The 12,312-nt window shown below is 36.4% G+C and overlaps 1 protein-coding gene across 6 annotated transcripts in view; it reads left to right on the forward strand.

The window, feature by feature from the left end:
* The window catches only part of AKAP7 (A-kinase anchoring protein 7), an 83,040-nt gene that overhangs the window by 46,750 nt on the left and 23,978 nt on the right, over positions 1-12,312 (forward strand). For 5 of the 6 annotated variants that reach the window (XR_015796129.1, XR_015796128.1, XM_025175801.2 and 2 more), the window contains one exon: positions 6,537-6,684. Coding sequence is in view for 4 of the 6 variants with exons in the window: in XM_025175801.2 (XP_025031569.2) it covers positions 6,537-6,684 (148 nt within the window). In the remaining 2 variants the exon portion in view is untranslated. The other variant, XM_025175807.2, reaches the window with a different exon arrangement.

Genomic DNA, 12,312 nt, shown 5'->3' on the forward strand with positions numbered 1-12,312 from the left:
AAGTTACTTGTTTCTGCTCGGCTGAATGAATGAAAGTTAGTTTATGAATTAACCTGGCCCTAGGAACTTACCTGGAGTAAGGCATTTACAAAGATCTTTTTTTTTCCTCAGAAACATCTCTGAGTAAACAAAGGGTTAACAAATGAAAGGCGGGAATCTAGTCCCTCATGATATAGTTGTCTTAGGCCATATATTTCAGACTGCTGAAATGGGGCTGGAAAGGGTCCAATATTTGAACGGCCCACATAAAGTAACTGTAAAGAAGGAAACAACATGTAAAACAAAACAAAGTCTGCAAGCAGTGATTTCAGAGCACTATCTCCCTGTCTGCAGACCCACTACTAGTTTCTTCATCCAGACTAAAATTCAGTCTTGGGGCAAATCTATTCTTGCTTTTAGCAGCTCCTGTGTATAGAGGCCAATGGCTAACAGTATTCTTCATGTTCTCAGTAAAGAAAGGGAATTCCATTGTAAAAAATCATTCAAGCAATCCTTACTAACAGTTTAATACATCACATTCCTTAATAATTTCTCTACTGGTGACCCTTGAAGTGAAAATACAGAGTAAAACCTTGTGACAATAAACAGAATCAGAAAAAGGGTCACTTCAATGACAAACATGCATGTGTATTTATTTACTGCCCAGATTCAGAAAACAACTCCCAGCAGCTTACATTCTAAAAGGTGCCTTATTCTCACAGATTCATACTTCTGTCTCCATTTTTTCACACCAGTGTGTAGTATATAGAAAAGCAGTCGTCTACCATCTTCCACAACTTAATGGCACTAGATAGGTTGGATTGCAAATCATACCGCCTGTAGGTTGGGCATGATCTGAATTCTTGTTCCACGCATGGGCAGAGGTCAAATGAGGAAGGTTCAATCTATTGAGGAAGATGAGACTCTATTTTGCAGTTCTTGGAAGTTCTCTTGTTAAAATTATGAAAAGGGGCAAGGTTTTCAGATTTTGAAGGGTTAGTTTGTCTTCTGTTTCTCATTCGTTTAAATCCCTTGGTCAGTTGATGGAATGCAAATATTGTATTATACTATCACACTGCATTGTTGTGGCAGTGCAGGTAGTTAAGTAGCCTCTGTCCATAGTTCTTAATTTAAAAATACTTGCTGTGGAGCTAGAAGGAGCTGGGGATGGGGATGGGATACCAAGAAACAGCTCATATGTAGCACACATGATGCACCACTAGATGTCAGTCACATTTCGAGCACTAATAGAAACAGAAATATATATCATACAGTAATTAGTACTGGACCTTATATATTTCCTTATTTTTCTGAGAGTGTTGCTTGGTTCTTGTGCCAGAAGGTTTGTTCAAAAGTAAATCACTGCTAGAAGAAATATAAACTGTAATTACACTTCTTTACAAATAACTCTAAGCAAAAAAAATAGACAAACCATTATGATGATTGATATTATGTGCTATTCTATCAGTGTTGACTCTTAGCAACGACATAGATAGATTTTCTCCAGGATGATGTTCTAACCTGGTCTTTCAGCTCTTCCAACAATTGCACCCATTGCTGCTATAATTGAGTTCATGCACCTTGTCTTCTTCTTCTTTTCCCTACCATATTTCCCAGATTATAGACTTCTCAAGAGAGCTAGGTCCTCATGTAATGTGTCCAGATATGATACTTTGAGCCTGGTCATTTGTGCCTTGAGTGAGAACTCTGGTTAATTTTTCTTTAATCTATTTGTTATTTTCTTGGTTATTCATAGTGTTCTCAAGAATTTTTTCCAACACCAAAGTTCAAAAATGTTAATACCCTTTCTATCCTGCCTCTTCAAAAACCATTGTAATTAGAACTAAATTTAAGCTGACCATAACACTTTTTATACCTGCCTATTTTATTTTAAATATTAAATTTACATGTATGATACTTCAATAATATGTGATTGAAGGAGACTACATGTTAAATCACCTGGTAGGAAGTCATTCCGATAATTATTGAGTCAGTATTTTCTTTAGGTACTAGATGCCAGGTTGATATCTGAATCTTACATTTACTGTTACACAATTGGTTGTTCTATTCACTTATACAATGCTCTTCACATATAATAGCAGAAATCCCTGCCTATCAGAAACAAATGGCAGTAATTATCATAATTAGCAATTATTTTTATTTTGCAGTAGATTGTGAGGTTGTGCAGCACTTCAGATTCAGTTGCATAAAGTATGTGGCGGTGTGAATGCAGCACCTGTCTGCAATTTGTTAGAGTAGCCACACCTTTTCTCAAGATTGTGTAACTGTTATGAAAGGCATCTGCTTGGGACTTCCGGTGAGGACTTATGGTGAACTAGACGTCCCTGAAGGAGCAGGGACAGCATTGTGGTGAGATCAGCAGCCAGACAGTGAACTCTGGCTGGCGAAGTCTCTCCAGAAAAAGGAGAGATTTTGAGATTGCCCACGTATACTCCTGAGAGCTACTCCTCGTAAGTCGACTGCAGGAACCGAGGTTTTTGTGCTCAGCTTGTGAGTCGAGGGGCTGGGAGTTGAGAGATTTCAATAAAGCTCACAGCCATAATGTAGCCTATATGGACATAAGGTTTGCAGAACCTCATTTCTTAATTGCTTTCAGAAATTACTTCTTAACTGCTTTTCAACTATTAGGAACCTTTGGATCAACAGGTTTTATATACTCACTGAGTGAATTTCCTTCAATCCTTAGTGAAAGAAGTTTTAAATACAAGTTTAAGGACTTTAAAAATTATTTTTTTGGAATAAACAGCAAAAGTGTGATTAGAATGTTGATTTTGGAAAGTTACAAATGGACTAAGGGTCCAGATGGATTTGAAATAAGATTTTGAAATTAATTATAAGAATCCTTCCCATGGGAAAATGCTGTTGTTTTTCATTCTTAAAAAAAAGAAAAACAGGATGGGACTTTGATGGCTGGATACTAGAGGGAACCAGAAGGAACTAAAGGTTACAATTAAAGGAGAAGAACACTTAAATTTGACTTACTAATACAGAATGGAGCAAAATACTTCAACATTGGACATATTGAAGGATATTTGTAAACAATGGAATCAGAAGTTAATTTTAATAGTGTCTGCCATTATACATAGGCTGTGTTTAAAGGACGTTATGGAAGAGGAACAAGTTTTACCAGAAAAGACTGAGACTGATTTGAAAGTGGATTTAAAAATTACAGGCTACAAGAATTATATGGAAAAAGATGCTACCCTGGATATATAAATGAAACTGGCTAATGTTGTAATAATTAAAAGGGATATACAAATAACAAACCAAAAGAGTGACTTGGATAATTCCCCTATATTAGATTTGCAAAAGAGACCTGTTAAAGTTTTAAAGGATTTTGTGAGAAGCGACAAAGAAAAAATGAAAAGAAATCAAGTCCTAGGACATTACTTGAAGGGATTAAAGATCAAGATTGTTAAAAGTAAAAGAAAGGAATATAGAGTTGGTTTATTTGATCAAGATTAAAATAGATATGTTGTTATCACTGGTAACCCTTAATGACTTTTGCTGACCAAGACTGAATGATGAGGCTTTAAGGATTTGTTTAGAGATAAAAGATGGGATATGGAAAGAAGAGATTGTTGTATTTTAAGAGAAGGTGATAAGTTACTAAAATTGTTTATACTTGTTATGATGAAAGGGAAAGTCACTCTTTATATAATTCTTTTGTTTTTCTTTACTATATTATTTTTTCTTTTCTATTTTTCTTTCTTTTTTCCTTTTCTACACCTTCTACTTTTTTATTCTTTTATTCTTTTTAGTTTGTAATAGTTTTTATATTTTTAATTGTAATGTTTAATAAAACTATTATTAAAAAAAAGAAAGGTATCTGCTTGACCCTGGAAAGACACCACTGTTTTAAATAGTTGGGGATGAGGGCTGAGTTTGCAGTTCTGCACATTCTGAAATACATTTTTGGAATCCTGTCCAAAATGCCATAAGGGATATTCCAAAGGGTTTCTATTCAGAAATAAACACAGGGAAACAACAGAGAAAAGAGGGCAATAGAGGCATTAGCATAGAGGAGAAGAATAAGAAATTATTTTGTTATCCATATTTTTATTTACAGAATAGTCCGGGGGAGGGGGAGAGAAAAGAGTAAAGCAGCAGATCTGCCACCTTCAAAATATAACTCTGCTTTGTGGGCAGGGCAAGCAGATGCTTCTCTCTTCCTCCTGCACTATTTTTTTTTAAATGTTTGTTACTTTCCGCAGAAAAGACTCTTAAATCAGATTACAGAGGAAATAACAAAGAACCAAGCTAATTTCTACTGTCCAACATATAACCCGTAAAAATGACACAAAAGAAAGAATTAAGAAGAAGTAGCACGCACTCAGGCACCAATTTTTCTTGCTGATTTTAGTGGGAGAGTGTAGAGACAGTTGGAATCCTGATGCTTCAGTGAATAAAGTCTTGGTAATGCAAATCTATTGGCGCTGAGTTTTTTTTTTATCCCACCTTTCTTATTTTTATAAATAACTCAAGATGGCAAACATACCTAATACCCCTTCCTCCTCCTATTTTCCCCACAACAACCCTGTGAGGTGAGTTGGGCTGAGAGAGCGTGACTGGCCCAAAGTCACCCAGCCGACTTTCATGCCTAAGGCAGGACTAGAACTCATAGTCCTGTGCTTTCTAGCCTGGTGCCTTAACCACTAGACCAAACTGGCTCTTCAACAACTCATGACCTTCTGATCACTAGAGAGCAGTAGAGTATAGACAGAGATTTAAGGATGTACTGCCTGCTTTTTGTCTAAGAGATTGCTAATCTGATTGCTAATCTGAGGTCAATTCTTTCTTTTAGTTCTCAGACCATACACTATTTAGTTCTTCTCCTGGTAGGAGGTTAATTAATTAATTAATCAATCAGTCATATTTATATGCTGCTCATCTCACAGAATCGTGACTCAATATTATTAGGTATGTTCTAGGCTTTGCCTATCCCTATACAGATAGTCCTCAATTAATGGCCACTCATTCAGCGACCACTCGAACTTATAACGGCGCTGAACAAGTGGTGGTTACAACTGGTCCTCAAGGTTCTGGCCATCGCAGCACCCCTGCAGTTATGTGATCGCGACCTGGGCACTTGGCAACCAGTTTACACTTATGACGGTTGCAGCATCCCACATTCACATGATCGTGATTTGCAAACTTTCCTGCCGGCTTCCCACAAGCAAAGTCAGTGGGGAACCCACCAGGGAAAGTCATAGGTTGCTCTGGTAAGTCTCCCCCAACTGTGTACCCTCCCTGAGCTTCGCTGCACTTGTGCCGCGCCTCCCTGACCACTTGCACACGCTTGCACACACTCTCCCACCCAGCAGCAGCCACCCCAAGCCTGCTGCAGTTGTGCTGTGCCTCCCTGGCCACCCACACACCCTCTTACTCCCTCTCCCACCCAGCAGGAGCCACCTGCCGGCCTGCTTGTAAGCCACCTGGGACTTGCAACTTCCTGCTGGTTTCCCCACTGACTTTGGTTGTTGGAAGCTGTCAGGAAGTTGCAAGGAGGTGCTCACTTAATGACCCATGATCCTCACTTAACGACGGCAACAGGGATTGCTGTCGCTAAGCGATGTGGTCATGTGACATTGCAGTTTATGACCGCATCACTTAGCAACAGAAATTCTGGTCCTATTTGCTGTCATAACTTGAGGAGTACCTGTAATGTATTTCCTTTAAATACACTGCCTTCTAAAGCCTGCTTCATGAATAATTTGGTCAAGTCAGATTCTCACTCTCAGGAACACCGAGAGGAATGCATGGAGAATGCTTCAATTTCCAACATAAAGATAGGGCTTTGGATCCAGTGATCAGTTTAAGCCTCCTCTTTCTATGGGTAACTGGGATCTTCACTGTACACATACTTTCTTTGTTAGACCTCTTCTCCACTAGTGAAGGAGCAACATTCCAAGTATTGTGGGGACATTGAGGAAGATGGCAACCTTGGATCATTTCCTCTTGAGTGAACTTGCTAATTCATTGCTGCACATTGTTGCCCTTGCATGCAGGGCACAATCTGCATAACTACCCAAAGGGAGAGTACCATTGCCTGCATAATAGAGCTGAACTGCCAGGAATACAACAGCAAAGCCTGGAGCTTCCAGAGATCAGCTACAAGTCTGGTGTTAGCCTCAACTGCTAATTATATTATTTACTAATAAAAGGAATTGTAAGTAATAATGAACAGAGTACATACACAACATGATCCATCGGAGATTGTGTTTACAGTTATAGCGGGTTTCACTGTATTGATCTTTTCCACTGTCAGGCAGAAGGCTACTCGAAGATGAGAACCTCACTTGCGTAGGCTATGGCAGGGAACTTAATGCTTAATATATTACAGCTGTAGTAGTTTTCTAAATTAGGTCATTGGCTAGGAAATAACTTTATTTTAAAACTTCATTAGATTGAAACTTAGTACTACCCAGAAGATTCACATTTTAAAGTTATTCTATGAACTGTTTTATATGCTCATTGTATGGTGTTCACTTCTTCCTGCTCCTCCTCTGACCGTGCTTTTTCTTTGATGTTTCAAGGGAGTGAAAAGAATTGATCCAAACATGTTTGCAGATTTCAAGAATCATTATTTTGGAGATGAACTTATGAAGCGCCTAGATCTTTGTTCAATGTTGAAAAAAAAGCAACCTAATGGCTACTATCATTGTGAATCCTCTATTGTAGTAGGTAAGAAAAATATGTTCCTCAACCTTTTCTATGCTACCTAAAAATGGAGAATATACGTCCAAAACTATTACTGATTTCTTTAGAGAATTTTGCAAATGAACATAACATTAAGAATGCAAGCATAAGTAGTAGTCTTTAAGTAAGGCTTTGAAGCTTTTTTATGTAGTATTGCCATTGCTCTTAGAAAAGTGGACTGCGTGGAGCACCCTGACTGTAGTGGATGCCTTTTTTTTTTCTTTTTTTTCTTTGGTTCCTCAGAACTGAAGCATAATTCCAGTAATCTGGGAAGATCACTATAGCATCTGTTGGTTTTGCTGCCACCACCAAATACTTTCCTGATTTGGAAATTCTTTTTTTTTTTTTAATGTATGTAATATGTGCATGCTCATGTATTCATATGTGTGTTTGTGTGTATGTGTGTATATATAAAAGTAACATGATTTGGAGGAAAACAGAAGGCATTTATTATAAAACTTCAGAAGAATTGTAAAATCACCCCCCTTAGGTTTAAAATTTAAGTTATAATCAATATATATATTATATTAATTATAAGTATATATATAGACACACACAGAATATAAGGCATTTATTATAAAACTTCAAAAGAATTGTGAAAGCACCCCTTAAGTTTATAATTTAAGTTATAATTAATATATATAATCAATATATAAATTATATATATATATATATATACACACACACGCACACACAGTGATATAATTTAAATTATAATTTATATATTTAATTAATACATTATTATAATTTATAATTTAATCTCTTAACTTTCATAGCAAGATGACTTCTAGTTGTACAAAATATTTATATATCGGCAATAAATATTTGTTCACTGTGATAGTAGGAGGATTTCCTTGGAGTCCTTGGGGTTCTCTGAGCTTGGTTCTTTTCTTGCAAATGTAATGAAACGTTTGCAAGAAAAGAACCAAGCTCAGAGAACCCCAAGGACTCCACAGTTCAACCCTGAGCTACACATATTCACCTCTGTTGGATTTCCTTGGGTTGAGGCTACAAGCCTCTCATACCTGTCCTTCTACCTACGTGTCCACCAAATCCCTCTTTCTTCACTTCACTTCCCTCTAGAATTTAAACTGAAATGTGGTGCCCTATGTTAATCGTTCTTTGAGTGACAGTTCTAATACCCTGCTATGGGTAGTGCTTACATTTATAAAAGCTGCCAACTTCACAAACTGATAAATTAGAACTTTAATTGCACATTAAAATTGCTTTCTCTGTCATGCTTTAGGAAGGTAAGGCTTCCTATGTTTGGGATCTGCTTATCTTCCTTCCACTGCAACAAAGTTGATGGAAACAGAGTAGAATTAGGGTTGTTTCTCACAGTTGATTTGAAGTGTTATGCACCTGTCCTTGAACCAGCAGAAAATTTGCTTCTTCCATTCTGTAGAATCCTATTCTGCTACAGTAACAAGGTCAGCAAATGGTGCTGTCATTTATTTATTTATTTATTGCAGGCCGCGTTAGGAAAGAGACTGGTAGATTCCCCTCGCTTTGTTTCCCTCCCAGAAAGTGACTCTTGCTGGCAGGAAAACAACCACCAATCGCTGTCCCTAATATAGAGTGAGGCACGTTTGTGCAGAAGCTTAGAATAAAGGATTTAGCCACCTGTCAGGTTGCTCAATTAACAAATGACAGGCTCCTGAACAGGGATAGTGGGTGAAATAGGTGGGAATGATTGATAATAAGCAAAGGCAGTCTCTGAGTAGCACTGCAGGGAACTGGCTGTGCTGGCAATGAGTGACCAAGGGATCTAGTTGACTTCATGGCTGGTAGAATCCAGGGAACAGCTATGGAGGATACATATACTGGAGGAGACTTCTGGAATCATGCAAGAAGTGATTGGTCTGTCTGTATGAACTGTCAATACCCTGATATGTAATACTTCTAAAGCTGAAACAGAATGGGCAAAATGGTGCCCTTCTGCCCTCCATTGAGGATAATAAGTAACCATGGTGCATTACACAGACAGCCATCGAAAGTACAGTTGCATGAGACTGGTCAGGAGCATTGTTTGATCAAGGCAATAGTTGTAGCATTCTTGCAAGAGTCCTGAGGAACATAAAAGAAATAAAATAGTAAAAATACAGCCATGCAAAATTTGTTGGCAGAAGCAGCAGAAAAAAACCTGTGATGTACCCAATCGTTACAGGTAAGGCAGAACCTGGCTGTCTTTCCTAGTTTCAATGTGCATAGGACTATTGCTATTTCGGAGGGGGGGGAGCAGAAAACCTATGTTTTAAAAAAACAGGTCAATTTTTCCAAAGAGCACTAAATTTTGTTTTTAAAGAAGTTGTCTGCTTTCTCATAAAACAGCACAGCTTACTGTTTCTGTCAAGATGTGGTTTCCAGCTTGCAAGTGCAGGTGTTCTTACATCACAGAGAGAAACAGCACTGGAACCGGCCTTTTATTTGATCCCCTCCCTTTAGACTTCAGAGCTAAGGTTTGAACAAAAATAGAGCTGGTTCCTTGTAACTTTAGTCTTGTACCCAACAAATGGAAATGTCAAAGAGGAGCAGGGAGAATGAAAGGAAAAGAGAAACAACTTAGGTACAAAGCTTTCGAATTTTTTTGTAGAGGGATTCTGTGGGCTCTGATTTGATGGGCAAACTTAATTTGCTGGATCCAGCTTCAGAAAGCTTCATATGACATACATTTATTTCCAATTGAAGATCTTGAACAAAGTACTTGGCAAATTCTTCAGCAGCATCAAAAAGCAGGGAATCTTGAAAGGGTTTGATATACAGGTTACCAAGTAAGTTGCTGCAGGCATGAACTGGGGATGAGACAAAGGCAGTGTCATCAGCATGTTTGGCCCATCATGTCCGAGGTCTGTTAAATGCGGGTCCACTAAATCATGGTTTCTCTGTACTCCTGCAACACCTATTCAGCCACCTCAAGCAAAGGTTCCAGTCTAGAACCAATAGGGTGTCTTACAGATTAGATGATTTCAAGCCTGTTTTGGCAACATTTTCGCCAAATTTATTGATTTATTAATTTTAAAAGTACAATAAAAGAAAAATCAAGAAATGAATAAGAACAGAAAGTAGATAAAAATGAAGATTAATAAACAGAAAATTAGCTATTTTTTTAAAAAATATATTAATATAAATATGCATATTGGAATATTATATCAATTGGACGTTTAGTTAATACTAATATAAGTCAATATTAAAACTGGATTGTGCAGTAATTAACTGAAGCTATAAGTTATAGACAAAGAAGAAATTGCCATAATTTCTGACTGATATAGGAAATTTGGCAAATTTAACAAACCATAATAAAATTGAGTCTTTTAGTCTTATGTTAGGGATAACCTAAACTTTGGATGTGGTATAAGCCTGTTGTAAGATTTCAGTCCAAAAATTGTTTCCATGCTGAGTTAAATTCTGTATCAGATTTGTTTTTCATGTATGAAGTTTGATATTGAGACAAATTCCCGTAACGTAGTTCACCATTCTTCTACAAAAGAAGTTGTTCATAATTTCTAATGAGAAACAGAGAATCCTAGCAGCTGTTACCACTTACAGTGCTAATTCAGTATATTTTATGGGTATTTAGGGTTTAGTAATATTTAATTTTAAAAAAGCAGTCTGAAAGGAAAATTCACCTTTAAATTTACTTTCTGTTATAAATAATTTTCTAGAATTTTTGGACTGATTTGATAATTTGATTCCTGACATTTTATTATTTTGTGGTATCTTCATTTCCAGAGGTTCTAGTGTGATTAAAAATAAAGGCTTTAGAGGGGACAACCTTGTCTTGTTCCCTGCATTATGGGATATTTGGGGAATAAAATTCCATTTACAAGTATTTGGCTGTTTATTCTTTGTAGTTACTCTATGTAGGACTACTTTCTTATTTGATCTAGGGCAGGAATAAAGAATATCCATAGTGGCTTTTGTTTTCAAGGCTATTTTCCCCAACTAATATAAACCACCAGGTGCCTGTGAATAATCATACAGCTATTTTTTTAAAAACTTTCATTTCTCTACATTTTAGGAACTGCGTATTGCATAAACTCATGGGTAAGAGAAGAATTTTAGGTGCCAAAAAACATCCCCAAAATTGGGTTCAGCTTATCTGCGGATGGGTTTATCTGTAAGTGCATATGATAATACTGTACTTTTCTAAAGTACTGGTATATCCTGTATATACTCACATATAAGCCCATCCATGGATAAGCCGACCCTCAAATTTTTAACCAAAATACCACAAAATATGTGCCACCCACGGATAAGCCAATTGTGAAAATTAAAACATATGAAAGGCTTTAGGATCGAATTGGCTGGGCAGATGTTATGGGAGACAGGCGGTCCCTTAAGTAATCAAACACTTTAGTATGGCTGGAAAAAAAATGAGGTTAAGAATATCCAAAAGTGGAATCTGTTCTGTAGTATAAGGCTGTTCTTTTTACTAGAATGTTTAAATTGCAATGCTGAATCTTGGGATCTCTTCAGGTTCAGTATGAATGCTGTTAGCGGTTGTATAACTAGCAACTGCTAGTACGTCTTAGATCAAAGGTATTTATATTTATTTGTGAACCTGAAGATTGCAGTAAGGGTTTGAAAAGATGCAGAAAAACACAAAACCAAGTGTTTTATGCAGGGGTCTCATAATTATCTGAAATTAGAAATAAAAATATTTACATTAAGAAATTAAATTAACTTCACTAAAATTAACTTTTATCTATATGCATAGCAAGCATAGTTATCAAATAATATGTTGCCATAAACTTTTTCTAACAATATTTTGTGAATTTGTTGATAGAAAAGACTGCAGGTAATAATTAATTAATTTTAGCTGTGCATTGAGATAATTGGTATATTGACTTCATCTTGCAAATTTATTGGCTCTTATAATAATTCAAACCCTAAGATACCGCTAAATAGTAAAATAATTTATTACTCAGTGTTATGTATCAATTTTATATTGCTGTATTAGTACAAGGTGAAAAAAGATAAGTTTGTAACAGTATATTACACTTCAAGGACATGCAAATAATTTAATTTTCTTTTGACTTAGTCTTTTTCCCCTGTGATTTTTAATATGCAGTAAATACTCAGTTGAATGGACCTCCATTTACAGTGAACAGATTTTTCATTCAAATTCCATACCTTTTACAGGACTAATGTCTTGTAAATCAAGGGTTTGTATATTCAGTACTGTAATTTGAAAATGGGAAGAACTAATGATGGAGGAATAAAAGCTTAATTCTCAGAATAAATAAATGGCAACAAGGCTAACCTGTTAAAATATGCTAGGATATATGATTAAAACCTACAATAGATTAATAATGATGTGTCACTGTGGAATGATCTTATCTCAAAGCATTAAGATAAAGCTTTCTTTGAAGCTTGCCTGATTTAGCTAATGTCCCCATAAAAGATTTTCTTTAACAGCTTTGGTCTATCATCCAGGCTATGAGATAATGCTCTAAGAATATCTATTTTAATTTATGCACGCACTCTGGCCCAATTCTGAAAATATTTTAGGATTGCTGTTGTTACTGTTGAAGAACCCATACAGAGTTATAAATAGGCACATTGGTCACATTTTGCTGGACTTGATTTCTTTTGTTTGGAATAAAGGTTGAT

Source organism: Python bivittatus, unplaced genomic scaffold, assembly GCF_059951505.1.
Source record: "Python bivittatus isolate LINGU-HERP-01145 unplaced genomic scaffold, Pbiv_v1 ctg000020_np1212, whole genome shotgun sequence".
NCBI lineage: Eukaryota > Metazoa > Chordata > Lepidosauria > Squamata > Pythonidae > Python > Python bivittatus.